Genomic DNA, 25091 nt, shown 5'->3' with positions numbered 1-25091 from the left:
AAAAATCCTTTTATCGATTAACTATCGATTCCAAATTTTCCCTTCATGATTCTATTCGATACGATGATTAATGAAGGTTTAATCAAGAAAGAAGAGATTTGACAACTTTGTACATGGAAATAAAGTTTACATTCATTATTTTCCTAAATTTGATTTGATTTTTGTAACAAATTCTGCTATTGTCACCTGGGAAAAGTTTTCTGGACTTGACAACTACGACTTACATTGCCTTTATTCCAAAATTATATTCCGTCACGTCACAATGAATGTAAAATTTAAATGATGCTATTGCTATTGTGTGTTAACGGGAAGCAACTTTGTCTTTACATCGCATTGTTTACTATATTCAGGTATTTTACCTCAAAATTGTGTTTCTGTCAAAATGGGATGAATTAGTTTTAAATGTTTATTTTCCATATATTCTTTCATTTACGTATTTTTAAGAGCTATTTGCCGTATATTGTTCTTTTAATTAAAAAAATGTATACAAATGTTATATGAAGTTAATTATTATATTTCCCAAATGTTATCGAGCTGATTTTGACAACCTTTGAGAGTTGTAACTTTCTACTGGCTCATTATCGTAAAACACAACTAGGCCTAATAGTTAAATAGGCATTGTTTATCTTTATGAAAATAGCTTTTCTTAATTTTTTCCCCATTAGCAATAGCTTCTTCAAAATAATTGTGTTCTTCTGTTACATTTTTGGAGTTGAACACCATTTTTCTCTCATTTAAATCTCTTTAAGTGCCTGGGAAAAAATTTTTCTAACTCATATAATTAGTTATACATAATTCTTGCATCTTAATTATATTATCTTATTTATACCTTATCATTTAATATTAATTGTACATTTTTGACAATAAATATCGGCTATTAATCTAAATTTTAGTTAGTATTTTTTCATTAATTATTTGTAAGCAATGTCATAGTTTGATATTTTTGCATTCCTTCTAGATTTAGTTTTTTAATCATATTATTATAAGCATAAGAAGAGCAAAACTAAGTTTAGGGAAATAAAATTGCTGCTTACATCTAAATGCACTTTGAATTTATTTAATTACTCTATTATTATATAATTATATATGTTGATTTCACATTGTAGAATTCTTGATAGGCACTATTCAAATGATGAAAAAAAGGGAGAAAGTAGACACAATTTAAAATAGTTACTGAATAAGTTTATATTAATGTGCATTTAAGCCTGAACTTTGTGAATTTAATTATTTTTAAAATTAAGTACATTAAAATAGTTTGTTACCAAAAAATTTGTTAGTACTTTTTTTTAAATCTTTTATTCACAAATCATATGCCTAACCTTCAATGCTCTTAAACCTAAGTGTAATCTTATTGCATATACTTTTGCTGTAACAAAGCAACAAACGCATTTCTGTGAAGCCAGATCTTAGACGCAAAAGTTCAGATTAAATTGGAAACGAGCATTCTGCTGTATCAAGTAGCTGTTAGTCAGTTTCTTTTATACCAAATGTTTTTATGTATCTTAACATCTAATTAACTTTATTATCCTAAACATTTCAATGAAAGTTTTTTCTCTTTACCCCATGCCAATGATACAACTAAATTTTTATTATTTCTCAATGATTTATTTCTATTAAAAAAAAAAACAATATTAATGACTTTAAAAAAAATAAGTTATGTCCCTAGTGTAGAGGTTTTCCCTGGGAAAGGTTTTCTTGGTCTCTCGTGACGGTTTACTTCGACACAAAGTCTGTGGAAAAATTTTGTTCCACCCAAAAGTGATCTTAAAAAGAGGTCAGTATGTAGAGGTCTTATATGGAAGATTCACTGTATATGTATGGGTTATTTTCTCAATTTTTGTGTCCTTAAGGAATACTTATTTCTAATTTAACTATTTATTTGAATTATTTAATGGTATGTTTTGTTTAAAATACTCATAGGTAATTTAAAAAAATATGCATCAGATGCATTTTGTGTTTTAACTATATTTTTTTAAAAATAAAACATTAGTAGCCTACTTGAATATGTATAATCAATATTCTTAGTTATAATTTGTATATTTTGTTTTACATATCATTTTATACCTGTCCCCAAATTTTGTGCAATTACTGTCACAAGTAGGAAAAGTGCTAATAAAATGCTATAGATGACTCTAGTTTAAAATATAACCTGGTTACGAAGAACACTCTTCTCTACAGAATGGTGAAATTTAATTGCAGTATTATTTCTTTTAGGAAAATTAGAGGGACAATAATTGTCCCTCTAATTTTCCTCAAAGAAATAGTAAGTTAAAAAAAAAAAAAATTTTACAGAATGTAATTACATACTTTTGTAAAATTGTTTAATTAAAGAAATGTAATAATTTTTCAACTGTAAATTACAGTACCCCTTTATGTATTAATGGTTATACCTTAGAAAGGGCTAACGAATTCATATACCTACCTTGGCACTGTTGTTAACGATTAAAACATACTTAGAGCACAAATCAACAATAGAGTCAAGTGTTTCTTTAGACTGAGGAGAAAGCTGAGATCGAATCTTCTCAGCCGAAAAGCAAAGTTCTCTATAAGATACTCATACATAACATAAGACACAAAGTTCTCTATATAACTCTCTAAGACACTCATACTTCCTGTGCTACTTTATGAGGCAAAAAGTATTGTCATTACTCTCCCTAACTGAATTACCTACCAGTAATTACCTAATTTATTTACTATTTAAAAAACTTTTTGATTCATTATGTTATTACATTTTTTTTGTTGTCAGATTTCAGACAATAAAGGAACCTTGTTAATTGAACATAGAATATAAAATTTTAAAGCAAATTTATAATTAATATTATTACGATGAATTTAACGTAATCTACTTAAAATAGTATTTAGGTAGTTAAACATCCTCTTTAGTGTTTTAACTATGATTTGATTTTGAATATTGAAATATTAACTTTTTGAAGTAGAATTAAGTACCTGAGAGAAATTTTTTTTTTTAAATTTTAACTGTATTTTATTTATTTTTAGATTTTTATTTGAATTTCATTTGACAATTTTGTGTTTCCCCTTTGCTCTTATAAAGAATTGAATATCTGCATAATTACTTTAAGTTATAAATTTAACAGTTAACATCTGAATTTTGATGTTTTTTTTTTTTTGTCGGTTTTTATTTAAAAAATTGCAAGTAGAAATAAAAACTTGGTTACTTAAGTAAAAAAAAAAAAAAAAAAAAAATTTTTTTTTATATATATATTAGGAATTAACAATTTTAGTTACCGATATGTGATCTTATTTAAAGTAAAATTAAACTATATATTTTGCAATGAAAAAGTAAAGATTCTGAATATTTTTTTAAAATTAGATATATATTTTTTTAAATATTTAAAATATTACCTTATATTTATATATTAATTCATAGCACAAAAATAAATTATTTTCTTTCTTTGCTTTTAAGGCATTTAAGTGAGTATGGTAATTATATTTTTCCATGCAATAACAATTTAAAACTATCAATAAATTTTAAGTTTTTTCATTGTTTTTTATTGATTCATATACCTAAATGTATATTCTTAATTTATATATTATCAACATTAATTAAATTATGAGATGAATTTTTCCTAATTATCTTAGTCAGAAATTGTTTTGAAAAAATCTCATATGTATAGAGAGAGAATTAAATTGACATTGAAATATGAAATACGACACCATAGCTCTTATAAAAGTGTATTTTTTATTTTTATCCATCAAAAAATTTAATATTTTAATTATTGCTACTTTGATTTTTAAGCTGTAATGAATAAATTTCCATACCTTTTTTTATTTTATTTTTTTTTAAACTAATGTAAAATTTTGCTTTTGTTAGGTGAAACATATATGCTCAAGAAATCACAATTTTGCGATCTTCCAATTAAATCTTTGGATTTTAATGAAGATGTAGCCAGTGACCATGATGTTGAGTCACCCAGCTGCATCCAAGAGTTTGAAGAGGAGGAAGAAAATATGGAAGATAGTTTCTCAGAAGATGCAGGTGCATTTGACGACTCTACTTTTAACGAAGATTACGATCCCTACGAAGATAGTTGTGTGTTCGAAAATAGAGTTGTAAGTAATATTTTTAGTAACGCATGTTGCACAATTCAATAAGTTTTATATCTGAATTTTCATTTTTATAAATTCCAATTTATTTTAGCCTTTAAGTTTATTTTTAAAAAATATTTATTTATGGGCCTAGATAATCATTTATGTATTTAAACTATTTCTTATAGCTGAAACTGCTTTGCATTTAAAAATATTTTTTACTGTAACATTTATTTCAAGGATAAAAGTCAACTGTAACTTTTCACACAGTTTGAATTCTTACATTATTTTTTTGCTTGTCTATTTTATTGCAATAATATTGATGTCATTTGTTATTTCATTAAGTAATAGTTTCATTTAGTTTTCTAACCTCATGTTTAAAATTCCTGTTTCTTGTTTGATCTTAAGTTTCATTGGGGCCCTTCACATTTTGTTTTACTTTTAATTGCACATTAAATGTATTTCAAAATAATAATATTAGCTCTATGAACTATGAAAGTAATCTAAAAGATTTACTTTGAAAATATTATTCAAAAATGTGAATTTTCACCTATTTCATTTTTTGTCACAAAAAAGAAATTATTTCTATCCCATTGTCTACTGTAATAAAATTGGCAATAAAACAAAGATTGTATTAACACCTGTTTCTATTCCTTAACATAAAATACAGTCAAACCCCGCTATAGTGAACCTTCAAGGAACCGACATTTCGGTTCACTAGAACCGGGAGTTCACTATATCTGTTATGCAGGCAATTTAACTAATGGTTCCCAAACTCCTCCCTTTTATTACTCATTATTCAAATAAATGACTGAAAAATATTATGTAGTAGCAAAAAATGTGTTGCTTTTTTAGTACTCTTCTTGCGTACAAAAAAAAATTAGTAATCTCTAGGTGATGAGCAATCCTCAACATCAGATATGGAAACACTTCTCGACCCTCAAATAATTTTTCCTGAATTTCTGTTATTCCGCTTTTTAAACCTGTCTAACCTGCCATTTTAGCACATAAAAGTAGTCTCATAAAATCGCTTAGCAAATTCATCGACATTTGTTTAGATACTGAAGATTGCGGCTTTTTCGATTAATGAACCACTTCAGTAATGCTTCTTCAACATCCTTGTGATTGCTTTTCTCAACTTTTTTCTAGCATCTAAATTTTTTTCATGAGCAGAAATTATTAACTGCCTATTTTTTCATAGGTTACAAACTGCAGATTTGTATAGTTTATATTCTCTGCAAATATCAGCTTGATTGCATCCATTTTCAATTTTTCTGATTACGCCCATTTTATCATCAATGAAGAACGTTTTACGTTTACTGCTCGCCATAGTTAAATTTGAGAAAATTATTTGCAGGCTTTTTTAAACTGAACTGAGAGCAAAAAGGAGTTGAAATGAGGGCCTTATCAACACATATTAGTTGACCAATAATGCCTCATTCGCTCTGACAGAAAATACATATTGATCCCACTGACACCTTACAGGTGCACTTACATCTGCCTGGGTAGGAAACACTTGCTTGGTTTGTCTAGGGATGGGAAAGTGAAATAAAAGAAGCGAACAAGAAAAAAATTTTATTGCTGCATTACCCTCAATAGATGGTTTTAAAAATCGGTGTATGTATTTATTATGAAGTAGAAATTTCAAAATTATTACAAAAAAATGAAGAAAAAAATCAGTCGAAGACAGAAAAAAATTGATTGCATCAATCTTCCTCACTTTTTTGGTTCACTATATCCACAAAAAATAACATTACATGTGTATAGCAAGGCACTGGACCGAACATTTCTTTCACTATAAGCTGTGTTCACTATAGCAGGGTTTGACTGTATCTCTCTTTTTCAACATTACCTACGACCAACATTTTCAACATAACCTTCAACCTTTTTTAAAAAAATATGTATTGTATGTGAAAATGCCAGATTGAAGAATCATTGCACTTAGAGAATACTTAGAGAAGAATCATTGCATCATTGCACTTTTTTTTCTCTCAACCTTTGTTGTTGTTTTTTTTGTCCAGTATGAAAAACCTTTCAGAAGTTATATTCAAAAGAAAAGAAAATGTTACATGATAATTGATATATTTTAATGCCTAAAACTTTTTAATTCTTAGAAAACTAATTTAGTTGTAACTAATTAGTTCATCTAAATTGTTAAAATCTATTTGTTCCTTTAGCAGCTAAAATATTTTTGTTTAATTGTGTGAAATATGTTCTCATTTTTAAAAAAATGAGTCTTTTTATTTTTTTAATGAAACAAAATTGCAGTTTCACTTAGGTGTTAGTTTTTTTTTTTTTTTTTTATGGAGCAGTAAATTAGTTGTAATAACTAGTTTATCTAAAATGTTAATTTATTTATTTAATTAACAATTGATATATTTGCAGTTGAAAAGGAAGTCTGATGCATTTAATGAAAACAGCTTAGAAAAGAAAATGTGCAAATCAGAGTATATCGAGTAAGTGCAAGTTTCCTAAATTTAATATTAATAATGTGTTTAAAATTTATAAAGTGAATATGACTAAAATAATTTCAACTAAATCAAATAAATTTTTTTATTTTGGATTGAAATATGATTTAAAATTACATTCAATTATAAAAGCAATATTAGAGGATAAAAAAAATTGGTTAAGAATATGCATTTCAATCTCTAATTTTTGAGAGGTCAAAACAATCTTTCCAACAATTGACTAATTATCATTTCTTTGTGAAGCGATTTCCTCTATTAAGTATAAGTCACGACTTGTATACATGCAATATCTGCTTTTATTTAATAAATTTTTCTTTAAATAGTGAGTTACAGCCAAGGACCATTTTAGACACAAACCTTGAAAAGTGAGACTTAGTGTTAAATAGAATTTTGTGTTAGATAAACCATTTCCCATATCATTTAACTTATCTTCTGAACATGACAATTTATATCTAGAGCAAATCAATATTAATATTATAAAATTTTTAAATAAAACTACTTTAAAATCCGAAGATATGCTCTTAACTATTTATTATTTTTAGAAAAAAATTGAATTTAGCTGAAGCTTTGGAAATAAAATTTAACAAATTTTGATTTACATTTGAGATTGTTAAGTTAATCAACTGAGAGTGTTAAATTAATCATATTTGATCCTTTGACCACCTTGTAACTTCATTTAAGAATAATGAACTTGTTTGTTTCATTTATTATTATTTTTTAGCAACCAAGCTTAAAATTTAATTCTTACTCTATACTTTTCTTAGTGTCATGCAAAATTTTCAGCTGTTAATTTATTTTTATTTTTAAATTCAGTAGTAATGATGATTCAAATAGTCAGCATGATCTGGAGGCTTTTGTGTCAGAAACTGAAGATTCTCAAGTATCTGTAAATAAAAGTATCAAACCTATTTCTTCTGCACCTGATCCTCCTGGCCTTGATACTTGGCTTGGCAAATTCCAGGTAATAAATATTCATACTATTGAAACATCACAATTTTATTTTATTTCCTTACTTTATGTTTAAAGGAGTTACTCGCAATGGATATTTTATGTTTTGAAATGACTCTGGAGGTAAAAAATTATTCTGCAATACTACCTAAAAATTTTTGAAACTAGTATTGCAGGATTCTCCTTAAACAGTTCTTTAATTCATCAAACTTTTTTAGTGCCCCTAAGAATTTTTAATTTTTACCACGTTTATATAAACTTGCCTTCGTGTATGTCTGTCCGGGTGGAATTTTGTAATCGATTTTAAACTAACTTCCCGACTAGCTACAAACTTCAAATTTGGCACAGAGTTCAGAATCGGATGACAATGCATGAAAATGAAGAGAAAAAAGACATGCAAAGTAAAATAAAATTAAAATTTTAAAAAAAATTACTTTCGAGATTGTCTTTTGTTGTCGATTCCATTATTTCAAATTAGTATTACATATCAGGTGAAAATATTTTTATTGTCGGAGTATTTTTATTGGCTGAAAAATCACGTGGTAGGATCCAGTTTTTCCTCATTCATTTCCAGATTGTTTTGGCTGTCATCAGCATAAGACTAATGAAAGTCGTAAAGGTATTGATTTTCTATAAAGATTTTTGTATCCCTAATTTAAAATGAAAGTTCTATTATTTTAGTAGTGGTTTTGTAGTAGTCTTGATTACTCTTGACTAAGAAAAATAATCTAAATAAAAATATATATTTTTAAAAACCACGTTTTTTGTAGTGAAGAATAATAATTGAAAAGTAATAATTTTTAAAAAATGTAAAATAAAAATTAAAAAAATTATAATTGAAAATAAAAAAATTCAAAATAAAAAATATTTTTAAAAACCACGTTTTTGTAGTGGAGAATAATAATTAAAAAAGAATTGAAAAACGAAAAACGTGGGGTGCATGAAATACATAACAGTACATATACACATACATATGCACATTTTCTTACTCATACACATGCACAGCCACATATACATCCACATACATCACAAACATATTCCACATTCACATTCAGATACAATTACAGATATACATACACATATTCTCAAGAGCACACATACACACTCTAATATAACATTACTGTTATGTATTTCATGCGCCCCACGTTTTTCGTTTTTCAATTTTTTTTTAATTATTATTCTCCACTACAAAAACGTGGTTTTTAAAAATATTTTTTATTTTGAATTTTTTTATCCTTACAGTCATTTAGGTCCATAAATGTTCTTATTTTCGGAGTTCTATTGAAGAATGATCTGCTTTTGCAAAAATGATAATATCAATGTTAAGTGTTTTTAGACTTTTTATTTGAGTACTAACCTTAAATATATACTTTCTTTATTCTTATACTTTGAAAAGGCTAAGTGAAGTAGTTCAAAGCTAAGGAAAAGCTTAACAAGTTTTAATTTGTATTTCATTAAGTTTTTGTATGAGAATGAAAATACTTACGCAATGGCAATTTAACCAGAACTAAAATAATAGAGAATCTTTTTTTTTTTTTTTTTGTGAAGCTTATATTAAATAAATTAGCGAAGGGTATTTTTTACTGCAATTATCCTAATTTAAAAGACACTATTATTATTTATAGACTTTTTAATTTCTGTTCCCATCATGTAAGTATATGTGATATGCTAAAAAAAATTTAAATGTCTTTATTTGTATAGGAATGGTCTACAAGTGATCGCCTTACAGCTATAGATAGGTTAATTGATGTATGTGATCCTGCTCAAGTAAGGCATATGATGAATGTCATTGAACCTCAGTTTCAAAGAGATTTTATATCTTTACTTCCAAAAGAGGTATATTTTAAAAAACTTTATTTTGCTATTTTTGATGCTCATGATTTTTCTATAACTTATGCAGTGTAGCAAATATAAAAAATTTGTCTGGTTAAATAGATTGAGTTCCTAGACATGGAGCACACTCCATATCATTAAAACAGTTACAACAACTGCCATTCTTAAAAAAATGATTTTGTTAAAGGAAATGTTTTGATAAGTTTTAATTGTAATGAAAAAAAATTTCTAACACTTTGCTTTTAACAGCTTTTTTTATAAAAAGGAAAGTTCGGATGGAATATGCATTGAAAAATTGAGAATCTGCTTAAGCAGAACAGAAACCAGATCCAATAAAAATAGTTTTTTGATGTCATTGATAACTCTGAATGGTGATTTCAATAATTGTTTTCAGGAAGGAAATTAAAGTTCCATAGTAGATAAAAGGTTAAACCAAAGGCTGAAACATTTACAGTGTGCAACAAGATTTCTAAAAATAGCAAAGTCATGGCCAGTGTTTACCTACATGTTTGCTTTATTAACATGAGAGATTAAATTCGAAAAAGCTGCAATTATGTTCATTTTTTACTTTTGGGTATTGAAACTGAACATAGATATGGCTGAATTTAAAAACTTTTAAAGTTTTGAAAATTTTGTCTATAATTTCTTTCTGTTATAAATATTTTCTGCTATATTTATTTTAACTGGTGGATCCCTGAACTTTTTTGATCATCTACACCTAAAAATTTTATAATTCTCTGATCCACCCCTACTGTAAAAGAGGGGGGAATTACCTGTTTCTAAATCATTTATTTCATATTAGCCTAATCAAATTTTTGCCTAAATCAATGTGAATGATGTGCTTCATAAAGCTTGACTAGATAAAGAATGTTTGGTAAAAAATTTGTTTGCTTTAGTTTTAATTCTTCTCGGAGCTCAACTTTCAATTTATTTTTCCGATTTGTTAAAATAGAATGAACATAAATGAAACCAGATTCAACTATAATCTTGTATAACTATTTTGTGAATGCATGTAAAAAAAAAAGTTTTATGTTACAAAGTTTTGGATATTTTTACTTAATTCAAATTGGTCTAAAATTTAGTGATAATTAAATTATTAAAAAGTATCTTTGCATCAAGAGCGCCTAATAGTTCAATCACTCTGTTTTTGGAGATTATTTGTGAATATTTCCAAATTGCTTTTAAAACACTGAGTTATTAACTCTGCTGTTTTATAAGAGTAAAGCTTACTTACAAGTTGATACAAAGTTTAATTATCTAATTTTTTATATTATATAATTTTTTTTCCAGCTCGCTCTATATGTTTTATCATTTTTGGAGCCAAAAGATCTTTTAAAGGCAGCCCAAACTTGTAGATACTGGAGAGTTTTAGCGGAAGATAACCTTTTGTGGCGAGAAAAGTGTCGTGAAGAAGGAATAAATGATGTACGGGAAGTTTTAGGTCGACGACGTTCTCGCTGCAGCATTAGTGCCAATAACAATGCCAATCCTTATCAAGTGATTCCTAGCCCATGGAAAGCTGCATTCATGCGCCAGCACAATATTGAAATGAATTGGAGATGCAATCCTATAAAATTACCAAAAGTATGAATTTTTGTTTATAAATCTCCTATTTTATCAATGATGTCAATCTGACTTTTGTAGCGCATGCAATTTGATATCTATTTTCATAGCTCATTTTTTACATTGATAATGCAATGGTCTCTTATGTAGAAATACTATACGGAGGATAAATTTTATTTTATTTTTTGTGTATTTGTTGTAAACTATTTGTTGTTGTTTTTTTATTTTTCCATAACAGTTTTTAAACTGTAATTATTATTAGTGTTTCCAAAGATAATGTATCATAGTGAAAAATTTTATTCTATCATGAGTGATCTTCAAAAGTATATAAATAACCTGTTTCAAGAATTTCAACTTCCGTTCAACTGTAGATAATAAAATGATTAACTTTGGTTATTTAATTCTTCATTGTACCAGCTTGCAAAATTATCTAAATTATATTTGAGCTTGTTATATTCATAACAGTCTGCAAAATGTAGATGTGCATTAAAAATCTAAAAGGAAAAAATAAAATTTCTTCATTTTTCATTCTTTAATTGTGAATACATTTTTGGAAAAGTGTTTTGTATTAATGTAATGAATAATGGTTGTGTTAATGTAATAAATGTTTTATACTACATAAATATTTTTTAAAATTTTTATTCATCAGTGACCTTACACTTTGACATCCTGCCACAGAAAGTTTTTGGTTCAGTATTTGTCTTCTTAGACATTACAGCTGGTTACCAGTAAGGGCTGTTTCAGTCATTTTACCCCATCTAGATCTATGTGATGCTCTAATTCTCATCTGTTAATTCCCAAGTCCTTTAACTACTTCTCTACTCTATCTAACCATCTTTTTCCCCTATTGTGTTTGGCTGTTTATTTTTTTAACTGGATTTTCATTGCTATATCGAAATACATGTCCTGGTCACCATATTGAAGAAACCTTGACCATTTTTCCCATGTTCTTTGTATTTTGATTGTAATTCATTGTAACAAAATTCTCCAGGTTCCATTTCTCTCATTGTACCAAGGATTTTTTTCAATATTTTTCTTTCGAAAGTTATCTGTTACCCTTCTGCTTTGTTAGTTGCCCAGAATTTGCTACCATATAAAACTATTGGTCACACTAGTGTCTTGCACAACTGCATTTTTGATTCACAACTTATGTATTTAGATTTGAACTGGTTTCTCATCCATGATAACATCTGTTAATGTTGATTCTATTTTTGATTTCAATTTTTATGTCATGATTATTCTTTACTATTGTATCTAAATAATTAAATTGGGCCATTTAATCAAACTCATATTTCTTAATTTTCAATGGTTGCAGATTTGTGATTCTGTTTGTGCCATGAATTAAGTTTTTCCACTATTTGTGTGCAGATAGTTTTTGGTATTATGCATTTGGGATAAGTTTAATCTTAAATATTTTTCGACTAAATAAATCCAAAAAAAAATTAATATTTTCATTTATATATATTGTACAAGTATCCACTTTTTTGTTTAACCTAAGTTAGTGGAGAATTTCATATTTTGATTTGTATAAAAATTAAAAAAAAGTCTATAATGAAAACATTAATGAATGTGATTTTATGATGCAGTTCTTTATTTGAGATTACTGGTTTGTTATTTAAGGTTCTGAAAGGCCATGATGATCATGTCATTACTTGTCTTCAGTTCTCCGGTAACCGAATTGTCAGTGGTTCGGATGATAACACTTTAAAAGTGTGGTCAGCTAGTACAGGAAAGGTATATAAGTTTTTTTTTATTCATTTATTCACTCAGAAATTATTCTTTACTATATTTTTCACATTTTATGTCAAATATAAAATGTTTAATATTGTAATAAATTATTAGCCATTTCAAAGTAGAAAACATTTTTTGTTACTAAAATATTCTCCCAACATACTTTTATTCTTATAAAGATTACCAAGTATCTGAATAATTTTGATTTAAAAATAAAATTTACTGGTGATTAGACAATAGATTTAAGAAGTGAAATATTGAGTCATAAAATTAAAATTTGCTGTAAACATTGAATGATTATAATCAACATTATTTTCATAGTGATTAAACCAACCTGTTGTAAGTCAATTTCATTTTATTTCAAAGAAATATATTACGATGAAGTTCGGTCTCCACTTTTTATAATAATTTGAGTTGTAATATAGTTAGTCATATTCAAAAATTTACTAAGTTTCATTATTTAATTGATATTTGAAACTGTCAAGTTTTAAAGATACATAATTTATTTATAGCAGAATTTAACATTCTATGTTTTCTTTAACACACTAATGGTTCTATACAAAAAAGTTGTATTTTAAACCGCTATCTTCGCATTGCAAAATCTGTTTTTCCATGTTTTAAGACAAAAATATATATATATTGTGTTTACAGGGGAAACATTCTCCCAATTTTGCCCTTCAGCTAAACCGCCCAGTGGATTAAAAAAAACTTATGTGTGTTGATCAAAAAAATTTTCCTTTCTTAATTTTGTAGTGCTTAAGAACGTTAGTTGGTCATACTGGTGGTGTTTGGTCTTCCCAAATGTGGCTCAATATTATAATTAGTGGTTCAACTGATAGGACTCTCAAAGTCTGGAATGCAGATACTGGCCAGTGTATTCATACCTTATATGGTCATACTTCTACAGTAAGATGTATGCACCTTCATGAAAACAAGTGAGTTATGAATATTAATTGATTACCATTAAATTATAGTGTATTTATTAATTAATTAATTAATTTAATTTTTAGATAGATGAGGTATAAGTAAAAGATATTCTAGTCTTCAAGTCAATTTACTGATATTCCTAAAAATTAAAAAATAATCACTATATTGTTCTTACTTTAAATAAATTTAATTTTCTAATTATTTTGCAAAATTTTTAGTTAGTTCTGATATAATTTAATTCTTAAATAATTTATTTATATTGACATTACTTAACACAATATATATTTTATAGTTTTTGTTTCAATAAAATTTAAAATCTGTTTTTTTTTTTTAAGGGATATTATATTTTTATATAAATTTATTGAGTGATCTATCAAAAGATATAGGATTTATTTTTGATACATCACTCAATTTAGCTTATTAGTCCCTAAAGTTTTTTCCTTTCAAAATTTTCTTTATGTTCTGCGTTTTTCTAGAATTGTTTTTCATGAGCACTGTAATCCATGTATAATTTTTGTTGTATAAAAACTTGATAAAAAGTGTAATAATTATATCAATTATCTTATTTAAATCTTGTTATAAGATTTTAATTTCTTGACCCTTAATAATAGGGAAATATTTCAAGCTTACATCTCATCATATATAATCATTATTAAATTAATTGAAATATTACTATTATGAAGAGTGATCAAAAAAGTTGATTTATGTTCCCTTTGTACTTGTCGTTTTTTGAGTATAATCAATTATAACTATTCTTTAATTTATAAAATGATAGACAAATAGAAAAAAATAAGCATTTATATCTAGTCTTTCCTTCCTTATACAGCCTATGTCTGGCCTATCCTTTAAAAAATCTTAAGTCCAATATTAGCAAAGTAATTAGCTATTTAATAACAAAGAAAAAATAAACAAATTATTTTAGACTGTTGATCAAAAGAAATTAGTTTTATTAAACTGTGAAATGTAAATTAAGACAAGTAAAATTATATGTTATTATACTAATTTCTTCTTATTTATTGTTCATGGCCATTTTTGAAGTTGACTGTTGAAATTTTTATTATTTTTCAATACAAAAAAGTGAATTTAGAATTTTAGATTGCAAACTTTGAGGCAGAGCAACCGCCAATTTCAACTAAATCAGAATCAATCCCACTTGATCTTAAATTATTTAATTGCAAATTTTGAGCCAATTAAGTGAAATACTTGATTCTAGTTAAACTGTACAAATATCTCTTTGTCTCATTTAATGAGCTTTTTTAAATATTTGGTCAAAGATTGTTTATTTTAAGTTAAATGTATTTTAAATTAAAAATAATAAGCTGGTTAAAGTATATTTTGCTATTATTTCAGAGTGGTAAGTGGGTCTAGAGATGCCACTCTAAGAGTTTGGGATGTTGACACTGGGAAGTGTCTGCATGTCTTAGTTGGTCATGTTGCTGCTGTACGATGTGTTCAATACAATGGGAAGTTAGTTGTGAGCGGAGCTTATGATTACATGGTGAAAGTTTGGAACCCTGAAAGGGAAGAATGCATTCATACGCTGCAAGGACACACAAACAGAGTTTATTCTTTACAGGTATGGTTAAACACATTGTGTCAGTTACATTAAGTTCACATCAGTTACACATGCTAAAACAAGATTTTTCTCCATAATGCCATGTACCCTTAGAACTGGGATCATTATAACCTGTCTATATTGTTTCAACTTCTGTGAATTAAGACATTCAACTGCTTAGCTTTCCAACATTTCAGATCTTTTCAAAGACCTTTAAAACCGATAAATATCCCTACCGTGGCATAGTAGAGGATTATAGTTTTGTCACACATGAATTCTTTGTTTTCTAATATTTTTCAAAGTAATGTTTAAAACAATTCTGTGAAAAGAAAAAAAATATGTACGAGTGCAGATAAAAATGATAAGATAATCAATTTCGGAATCTTGGGATCTCGTTTTCAGAGCACATGGTACTCTCATATGACCTTTAATCATAAAGTATTTTTTTATCCCATCATTAATTTAAGTTCCTTAAATTATTGAATTTTGTCTAAGGTACTTATTGAAAGCTATTAATATTTTTTATGTTACCACATAAATTTAATTCAGTCTGTTTGTTAAGGACATTTTTAAAATTTCCTTTGTTCTATTTTAAGGTACACTTAAAATTTTTTTTTTAAATAAGACTATCAAAGAAAAGAAAAACATTCCTCGAATTAAGTAAATTTAAATCCTCTCCCACTGTTAAAGGGCTTGACTTTTTTTTAAGTGTTAAATTCAAATTAAATATGTTTGAAAACTTATATAAAATATTAGTTTTCTGTGTTCTAGAAATTTATAAAGTGTTTGCTTTTGTATTTTATTTTACACATTATCTGTAATCATAACTTTTATCTATTCAATTTTTTCTCTATTAGTTTGATGGAGTTCATGTAGTGAGTGGATCATTAGATACTTCTATTCGTGTATGGGATGTTGAAACTGGAGGCTGTAAACATACATTAATGGGTCATCAGTCTTTAACATCTGGTATGGAGCTAAGAAATAGTATCCTAGTATCTGGTAATGCAGATTCAACCGTAAAAGTCTGGGATATAACCAGTGGCCAATGTCTTCAAACTCTAGCAGGTAGGTTTTTTTCCATCATTTTTATGCTGTAATAATTAAGCATGTTTGTCTTTTACTATTATTGCAAACTATAAAGTAGTTCAATGTAATTATGTGGTTTAAATTTATTTCATGAAAATATGAACACAAAGGCCATTTCTTTATCCTATTTAAAATAATCACTTTTTAGTTCGCCTTTTATGTAACGTTAGATATAAATTACTTATAGTAAAATAAGAAACTTGAATTTAGCTCAAAATTTTTTAACAGTGTTAGAAAATGATTTACAGTAAAATTCTATGATGTTTATTTAGTTTGTGTGTGATTGCTTATATTTTTGCTATTACTTGTTAATTCAGTGTGTATGTAGCTGCTAATGCTTGATTTTTCTGCTTTAATTACTTTTTATAATTTAAATAGTAATTGTTTTACTGAATTGGCATTGTTGTGTAAATTTTATATTTAGATTACTATATTTTTCAAAATTAGGATTTTATGTTTTAGTTATTCAGCATAACTAAAAAATGATTCAGGAAGTTACTTTAATTAAAATTAACTAGAAATTGTTTTGAAAATTTCCTATTCAGATAGGATTCAAAAAAGTAAATTAATCTTAATAAACATGATTTTGTTAGAAAATCTCAGAAAGAAAAATATTGTTGAATATAAGATAAACAATTTGTCTGAAGAATTTTAAGTTGTTTACCTATAATTTTACAAAATAAGCTTTCATTTGAAAATGTAATTTTAAGCTATGGAAATATTTGTTTACATCTCGTTTCATTGGTATATATTAGTTGTCTTGTTTATTTGTTTTTGTGGACTTCACTAAAAAGTTAAACAATTATACCTTGTGTTCCTAAAATTGTGAATTTGTGGGAAAATTCTAATAATATGAGTAGTTATGCAAAAATTACGCCTATTATGCATTATAGCTCTACGAAATATATATATCGATAAAAATATTTGGGTTTTGCATAATGGTATTGAATTGCATAAGATATAGATTTTATCAATTTATGGAGCTTAATATTGAAAAGAAAAGATGATTTGGTCATACAGGATCCCTATGAGTCAGGAATAACCTGAAATTGTCAGGGAATTTTATTTTGACTCTAAAAAGCAGGGAATAGTCAGGGAAAGCTACATTTTTCTTACAAAAGCTTGGAAATTTTACATATCATACCTGTAAAATAACCTCTCTTAGAATTGTCGGTAATAGTTATCAGTGATTGAGATTAGAGTTAAATAATTCTAGCATCTATTAAAATTAGTCACATTTTAATGTAACTGCCATGTTACCATCCTCATTCAATTATATATATATATATATGCATTGCTCACATAATTTAATATTTGGCACTTACAAATAAAAGAATTGAAGTTTTTGATGAAAATTTGCATGGTATTGATAAAATATAGTCAGGATTTTCTTTGAAATTTGTCTGATATACCTGGAAAAGTCAGGAATTTTTTTTTCTTTCTGAATTTGAGTGAGAACCCTGGTCATATTATTTAGACTTTATTCTTTACAATTAATCTGCTTAAAATGAAAAGGAAACTATTCGAAACCAAAATTTAATACCGAATAATTAAAATGTTTTTTTGTTTAATTGGAAGTATTGTTTGCAGTGGCTATTAAAAATAATCATTAAAGTCATATTTTTAAATTGTAATTTAGGAGGGTGAAAAATTGAGTCTAATTTCTGTTTAAAAAAATGAAAGGTTCTGTATTTGCATTGTGTTTTTAATCTTGTTTTATGTTTTCAGGAGCTAACAAACACCAAAGTGCTGTGACAAGTTTGCAGTTCAATAACAAGTTTGTTGTGACATCATCTGATGATGGAACTGTGAAACTGTGGGACTTAAAAACTGGTGATTTTTTGAGGAACATTGTAGCTTTAGAGAGTGGAGGCAGTGGTGGTGTTGTGTGGAGGATAAGAGCCTCAAGTACAAAATTAATATGTGCTGTAGGCAGTAGAAATGGAACAGAAGAAACTAAATTATTAGTTCTAGATTTTGAATCAGATCATTAATATCTGTTATTTTTCTCATTCACCCTAAGAAATAAAAATTCATCTGTGAAGCATATATTTTCTCATAAGGTGCTACCTGTCACCATCATCAAGAAAAGGAATTTAAAGAAAGAGATTTTTTTGTAAAAAGTGATAAAAAATTCAGGAGATGAAGTGGTCACACCCTTCGTATTTTTTTGTCTTTTACATAATTGTGAACAACTTTTCTTATACAATTCATATGAATACAATAGTTGTGTAGCCACTAGTTTCCTGATTTGTTGTGTTGCAATAGTTTGCTCATTGTGCTGGACACAGTTACTGTTTACCTTTTTTGTTTGTCAGAATACTATTTTGTCCTGCCATATTGTAAATAAACTGCCTTTATTTTATAAAATTTTTACCTAGTTTGCTGTGGTGCATTTTTTTCCCATTCATAACCTCTATTTTTACTACATTCTATCTATAATTTTTTTTTAATTCAACTTTTAAAGTAACCATCAATTAAAACAAAAATAGATTATTTGACATTACATTATGATTTAAAAAAGATACTGCAAATAGATATTTTTTATTGTATATAAATTTCCAAAAAAAAGTATTCTTATAGCTTGTTCTCTGATTTTAGCTGTTAGTTCTAAGAGGCCACAGAATAGAGAAACCATTTTTAAAAAAATTAAAATCTTATCTGCAAAAGTTAGAAAATTTCATTCAAATGCTGAAAAATATCGGGGAAAATGGCTTGAGAACAACACAGTAGAAGCCTGTAAACAGGATTTTTTTTAAATGAATTTTGCAACAATTGTGATAATTTTATCTTATGGAATTTATTTTAATCTTCATATGTTGCAAAAATAAAAAATTAACTATTTTGTAATACAATATTTATAACTTATATTTTAAATTGTACATGGCTTGCTGTACTCAAACGTTGAAAAAAATCATCCAAATTTGATTCCGTTTTTTTTTTTTTTTTTTTTTAAATACATGAATGTAGTTTATATTGAACGTTGGATTTTTAAAAAATAAATATTTTCTCAAAATAGCTATGTTTTGAAAAACAAATCCACGAAATGACATAAAATAAGTTATATTTTTATGGATTATTTAAAACCAGTCATCCAATTCAAGAAATCCCTATGTGCAATGGAAACTATATTTATTGCAAACATAGTCTCAAAATTTGAAATAAATCAGCTAGAAGTTTTACTAGTTAGTGATACAGCAGATAAGAGAAATATAGTTTTAAAAAATTGTTTAATTGCGATGCATTTAACTGTACAAATTGTGCTTTTTTCCATGTAAAAATACAATATTTAAATGATACCTTACAATAATGTATGTTACGTATACCTTACAATTCTAAATTTTTCGACTATTATCAAATATTGACTCAAATTAATTTTTTCTGCAGAATTATTTTAGGATACAGTTTTATATTTGCATGCAAAGTTTTTTAAGTTTGCTTAAAAATTTTTCGAGATATGGCGAAATACTCAAAAAGGAAATTAACATTAAGGAGTCTAAACTTTTGGGACCATATTTCCTAGATTGTGGCTACTCTTGATATTTTGGTAGTCAGAAATCCAAATCTGCTGGAAAAAAGGTGTATTAATTCAGAGAAAAATGCTTTATGACGTGTCTAATTTCTTAACCAAAAATATCGTCTAACCAATTAGCATATTTAAGGTCTCTCTCTCGAACAACTTGCATTGAGTCCTAGAACTGGAAGATCCGTGCGTTAGATCAAAAGTTATTAAGAGTGGTCCATTCTTTCCTTTTACTTATTTCTTTTGCACACTGAACATATGTTGTTTACAGCATTTATGAATTAAAACAAAGTATAGGTGTATATGTACCTAGTTAAAAGAAACAGATCAAGGAAAATCACCAGAATGATGCAATTATGACTAAAATGAAATGAAAGCTGAAGTACCTCATCGGGACGATACATTTTTGTGCAGCGAGAATTCCAGATCCAAATGTCAATAAAAATACCCAAAGGATAAAAATATTTAAATTAGCGGTCTGTTCCCATAAGACAAACCATAACACCTTAAAAACGTAATTTTCCAAACCTTAATGTAAATAAATTTATTATACATTTACTATTTTGTAAAAGTAAAAACCAAATATAATTATGGTTTATTAAAATTAATCCTACAATTTGTAACAAAAAATTCAGTTTTCTTGAATTCATTTAGAAAGTCAATTTAAAAAAAAGTGATCAAAAGGTTATTAATTATATATTTTTTTAAAAAACAAAAATTATATCTTTGATAATTAGCTTGTTAAAATAATGTTTAAAATTTCTAATAAATGAAGTAAATCAAGTAACAGAAAAACGGAATTAACAAAACTATTTCGTGAAATGGAATCCACAAAACCATTGAGGCCAATTTCAAGGGAAAATAGATTTTTTTTTACCCCGTGTGGAAAACAAATTTAAATTTATACAAAAAGAAACCAACCATAAAAGTTCTCTTCAAGATAATATTCAAAAATATTTCTATGAGTTCAACTCAAATATACGAGATTAAAGCGATAAGACGTAGAAATTTGATGAAATTACTTTAAATAAAAGTAAAGATCTTACCTTTAAGGTATCCGACTACCTTAAAAAAGAGGATTTTCACAAAATATCACTTTTTTATTTTATTGCTTTATAATAATGCCCAATTTTTCTAGTTTTCAAAACTTTTTTGTTTTTGAATGCACGTCAAGCAGAACTTTAGTTATAGCTATTTTAGTAACAGATGACAGCTGTCTAACTTACCGGAAATTACAAAAATGAAGCCGGTAGTAGGTAATAGTTTCGGTTCCATTTCTATCTGTGTGTTTATTTTTCTTAGATATTTAATTTTTAAAAGCTTTTAAACTCACATCTAATAATCTGAGTTATATTTTAATTAGATTTTACGTTTCGTGGTTACTGTTTGTGGGTAACATGAAAAGTTAGCATATTTTCTGATAGTTTGTTTACATTTGAAGCGTTCTTTCTATATCTTGATTTTGATTTGTTTTGAAGAAATTTATTGATTTCTTTCAAACAAATTTGTTATTTATTTTGATAAATTTATTGAAATCGGTAAAGGACATATTTCTCGATCTAAGAAACGTAAATATTACGGTAATCAACATGCCACCAAAAGCGATGATTTGAGTAAAGTTGATTATACCATTTATTCAAAATTGAGTAAAGCAGATGAATCTATTATTTCAAGCTCTTCAAAATTATCGATTTCTATGGATGTCAATAAAGAACTGATGCCTTTGGATAAAAACAATCTGTGTGGCAGTCGAATAATTGATATTGAGATCCTGATGATGATATTAGCTTCATTATGTTGTCCGGTTTGCTATGATAACAAATTGCATTTAGAAGAAAATTCTAGATTTGAGCTATTATAAATATTATAAAAAATATTTTTTACTTCTAATTATGATTAAAAACTATATTTAGATACATATATTAAAGTGTGAAAATACAGTAAGATGGTTGTTTAATAAAAAATTGTTCCTGTGTTAAATGCTTTATAAGTAGTAGACTTTTGATGTTATTCACTAAATACTTTAAAATATCGCTAAATAATACGTTAAAATATAGCTACGTTAAATAAAACTAAGAAAATGTGTGAAGGAATGTGCCCCCTATAAAATATAATAACTTCCTACTGACAAACATTCATAGTTTTTAGAAAAAATGTAATTATAAACTTTAATTGTGTTTTTCTCAAAATGAAAATTTTGCTGTTTTTTGTCTACGCAAAACAAGATAACTCAACTAATTATTATAAATTTGTCTTCAAACTTTCAGAGATTGTTTCTTGTATTGGTGGTTATATAACAGACCTCCAGAATTCAGATAACTGTATTATTTTTTGTTTTATGAGATATTTTGCAGTAGATAATGTGAAGAAAATGTGAAAAAAAATGGAAAAATATACTTAACACTCCATAAATTTTTTTAATTTCATGATATCATTTAAGTTGAGGTTCATAACACTTCAGAGGGTTATACAAAACGGCTCAAAAAGTTTGACAGCTGTATGTACAATAGTTTTTTGTGTAGAGTGTTTTCCGTAAATGAGTTATTTTCATTAAAATTATCTAAAAAATACTCTTTAAACAAAAAATTTCCTGTATATTAAAATTTTCTCTATTAAATATGTTTATTTAAATTAATATACAATATAAATTGCAATAATGTTGAGAAAAATATTTATTTTTCAAAAATTTTGTCCCGAAGATAGTCGGATACCTTAAAATACCCTTAATATGCAGCATTAAAATATGTAATCCAAAAGTTACTGAAACATGCTAATGAGGTTTAAGAATAGTATTCGGTGGTGAGATTTTTATTCTGAGAACATCTCAAAATCTGTATTTACAAAAGTTGCTAAAGTTCAAAGTGCGTAAATGGACAAAGCACAAAAATTAGCCGTCATGGCTCTAATGAGGTGACCCGCGTCTGACATCAGCGATAACTGGTCGATTCGAATTCCTCTCCCGGCTCTTACCGACCCCAGTTGTAACGTAAAATATCCTCAGTGGTAGACGTAGACGGATTGTGGGTTAGAGTCCCCTTACCTACAGGCTAACCGTGGAAGGTTTGCCACAAATCGCATGTTGCAATGACTTAATGCATTATGCTCTCTACAATGCGCACTTCTTTCTTCCTGCCTCTGTTGCACAACCAGCGATCGCCGTTGCACTGGTTTCAAGAATTGGATGGGGTTAAATTTTCGTCGCTGTTGCACACTCAAAGATTCAATTTGATTCATATATATTTCTAATCTCAAAGGGAAAATACGATGAGTAGCGTTATAAATCGTAGTATGAGGCGTTTTTCACGCAATGCATTAAATGTTAGAAATTTGAAAGATATTTAAACCTTAGATGTTAAACTAAATTTAAAAACTGAAAAAATTAAAATCGACTTACTCTAAGGATATTACTTAGATTTATTAGTTTAAATGATCCACTGTGTTTTGTCTCATTTGTCACTGTGCCCTGACATTCAAAAAACACATTGATACATATTATATATAAAATATACGAAAATTTACGCAAATGTTTTTTATACTACATACCTAAGAAATCAATGTGCTGCTCCACGTTGCGGATTAAATGAAAAGAGGCGGACCTGTACGAAATGGTTGTAGAACAACCCATATTTGTTTATTAGGGGGGAATTAAAAATTAGAAAGAAAAAAAATGTTCATTTTAAAAATAAGTGCTGTTTAGAAGATATATTTACTTTTTTGAAAAATTTATTCTATCTATTTAGAAACAAAGGAAATGTTTGAGAAAAGGTCGTGAATGCTGCAAATAGAATGTAAGAGTTCCAAAAATATTGTAACATTAAGAACTATCATGTCAGTAAAGGATAAAAAAAAAAGCGTTTACTTGCATTTGCTACATTGCATTAGATGTAGCAAATGCAATGCAAGATGTAGCTACATTGCATTAGATTCCTTTTGGCCCTCTATATATTCAAAACATTCTAGTAAAACGTCGAAAGTAAATTTCTTATCAAATATTTTTTTAAAGTTTAAAGTATTTAAAAAATATTGTTGCGCAAATAACGTTTTTAATTGTATCTAATTTAAAAATATTGTTTTTAAAATATTTTTGTATTAAATTTTGTTCAAAGACCTGTTATAGCTGACAATGAAATGCTCAGATTTCTGTGAAAATAAAACAAGAATAAAACACAATTAACGTCGCAAAAACAGACATGCTATAGCTTTGACTCTATAATAAAGAACCTTTAATGTTGAATAAACAAAATGATGATTTTCATTTTGATTCATTCTGCATTTTGACACTAGAAAAGCTCTTGATTATGGAATTGTAACTGTCTGTTTTTTTAGGTTTTATTTACGTTGTCTAACTAATTCTTATAGGTATAGACAAATAATATATAATATATAGGTATAGACAAAGACAAATAATACCCTTTCTTCATTTGATTTCTTTCATAAAAAAAAATCGTGTATAAGGTCCATTGTCCCTTATATTTTAAGTGAATAAATATTATTAAGAATTGATTTTAATTCATTTTAATACAGAATTAATTTTTTAATTATGTTCTGTCGAAACTTCAATTCATGTTATAGTTAAGAGAATTTGAGTCAAATTTTTAGCAAACGAATAAGACTCTCTACAACTGTTGGTTATAACGGATCTGGGCAAGTCAAAATTTATAAGTTGCATTGCAAATATCATGGCCACTAAGCCAGCTGAAAATTTGAAAGAGAAAGAAATTCTAATTTATAATATTACGCACTTATCTGCGTAAAGTTGAAACATAATTGCAACTATATTCAACTTACTGAATTGCGATTATCAGGGACCGATCAAGGCAAATTCAGGCCCAAGGCCGACCAAATTTTCTGGACCCCTTACAAAATATTTTGAAATTAAATTACTGAATAGTTGTCCTAATAATGAAAAAGAATCTATTGAACTGCATGATTCAAGAGAAACATTCTAAGAAATTCTGAAAGCAGACAATTGAAGATTATTTTTCTAGGATAAAGTATACGTATCTATATATTAAAGCAAAATATAAAACAACAGAACAATGTTTTGTCAAAATAAAAATAGTTTGGTGACCACAAACAATTGAAATCAGTGATTTTTGCTAAAAGTCACTGATTAGCTGAATTATTTTTTATTGTAAGTTGTAAATACTTTTTAATTAGTACTTAAACCAACACATAGCTAGCCCACCTTTCATTAGATTTTTTACTAATTTTTGAGGCCCCTCAGAAACTGTGGGGCCTAGGCTATAATCAGGCCCTGACAATTATAATTGTAATAATTCAAAAATTGTAAGTCATCACAAGCAAAATTTAATCAACTGAAATGATTTTATAAATTAAACTGTTTTTTGACAGACCCTAAGTGACTGTCCATTTCACCCCTCCTTAAGTACAACCCTGACTATAA

The 25091-nt window shown here is 27.0% G+C and overlaps 1 protein-coding gene across 2 annotated transcripts; it reads left to right on the top strand.

Moving 5' to 3' along the window:
* The first annotated feature begins 41 nt into the window (after nt 1-41).
* ago (F-box and WD-40 domain protein 7) lies at nt 42-18544 on the top strand. 2 transcript variants are annotated; one of them, XM_016074795.3, is made up of 11 exons: nt 42-350; nt 3833-4071; nt 6433-6503; nt 7329-7476; nt 9165-9299; nt 10587-10880; nt 12480-12593; nt 13344-13525; nt 14868-15093; nt 15930-16140; nt 17890-18544. In XM_016074795.3, exons 2-11 carry the CDS (start codon nt 3844-3846, stop codon nt 18153-18155), a joined length of 1875 nt encoding a protein of 624 aa, XP_015930281.1. In that variant the 5' UTR covers nt 42-350; nt 3833-3843; the 3' UTR covers nt 18156-18544. The 2 variants fall into 2 exon arrangements, with proteins under 2 accessions (XP_015930281.1, XP_015930288.1); XM_016074802.3 differs by having other exon boundaries at nt 52-350; nt 7332-7476.
* Nucleotides 18545-25091: the final 6547 nt, after the last annotated feature.

The sequence above is a fragment of the Parasteatoda tepidariorum genome, chromosome 8 (genome assembly GCF_982258835.1).
Source record: "Parasteatoda tepidariorum strain Cologne lab strain chromosome 8, Ptep-v5.0, whole genome shotgun sequence".
NCBI classification, from domain to species: domain Eukaryota; kingdom Metazoa; phylum Arthropoda; class Arachnida; order Araneae; family Theridiidae; genus Parasteatoda; species Parasteatoda tepidariorum.
This window is presented reverse-complemented; position numbering and strand designations above follow the sequence as displayed.

Excerpts from the sequence above, each read along its gene's own strand:
- ago (XM_016074795.3), top strand. The coding sequence starts at position 3,844 with ATGCTCAAGAAATCACAATTTTGCGATCTTCCAATTAAATCTTTGGAT. Across the intron at positions 4,072-6,432 it reads GTGTGTTCGAAAATAGAGTT|TTGAAAAGGAAGTCTGATGC; the intron begins GTAAGTAATATT and ends ATATATTTGCAG. Across the intron at positions 16,141-17,889 it reads ATGTCTTCAAACTCTAGCAG|GAGCTAACAAACACCAAAGT; the intron begins GTAGGTTTTTTT and ends TTATGTTTTCAG.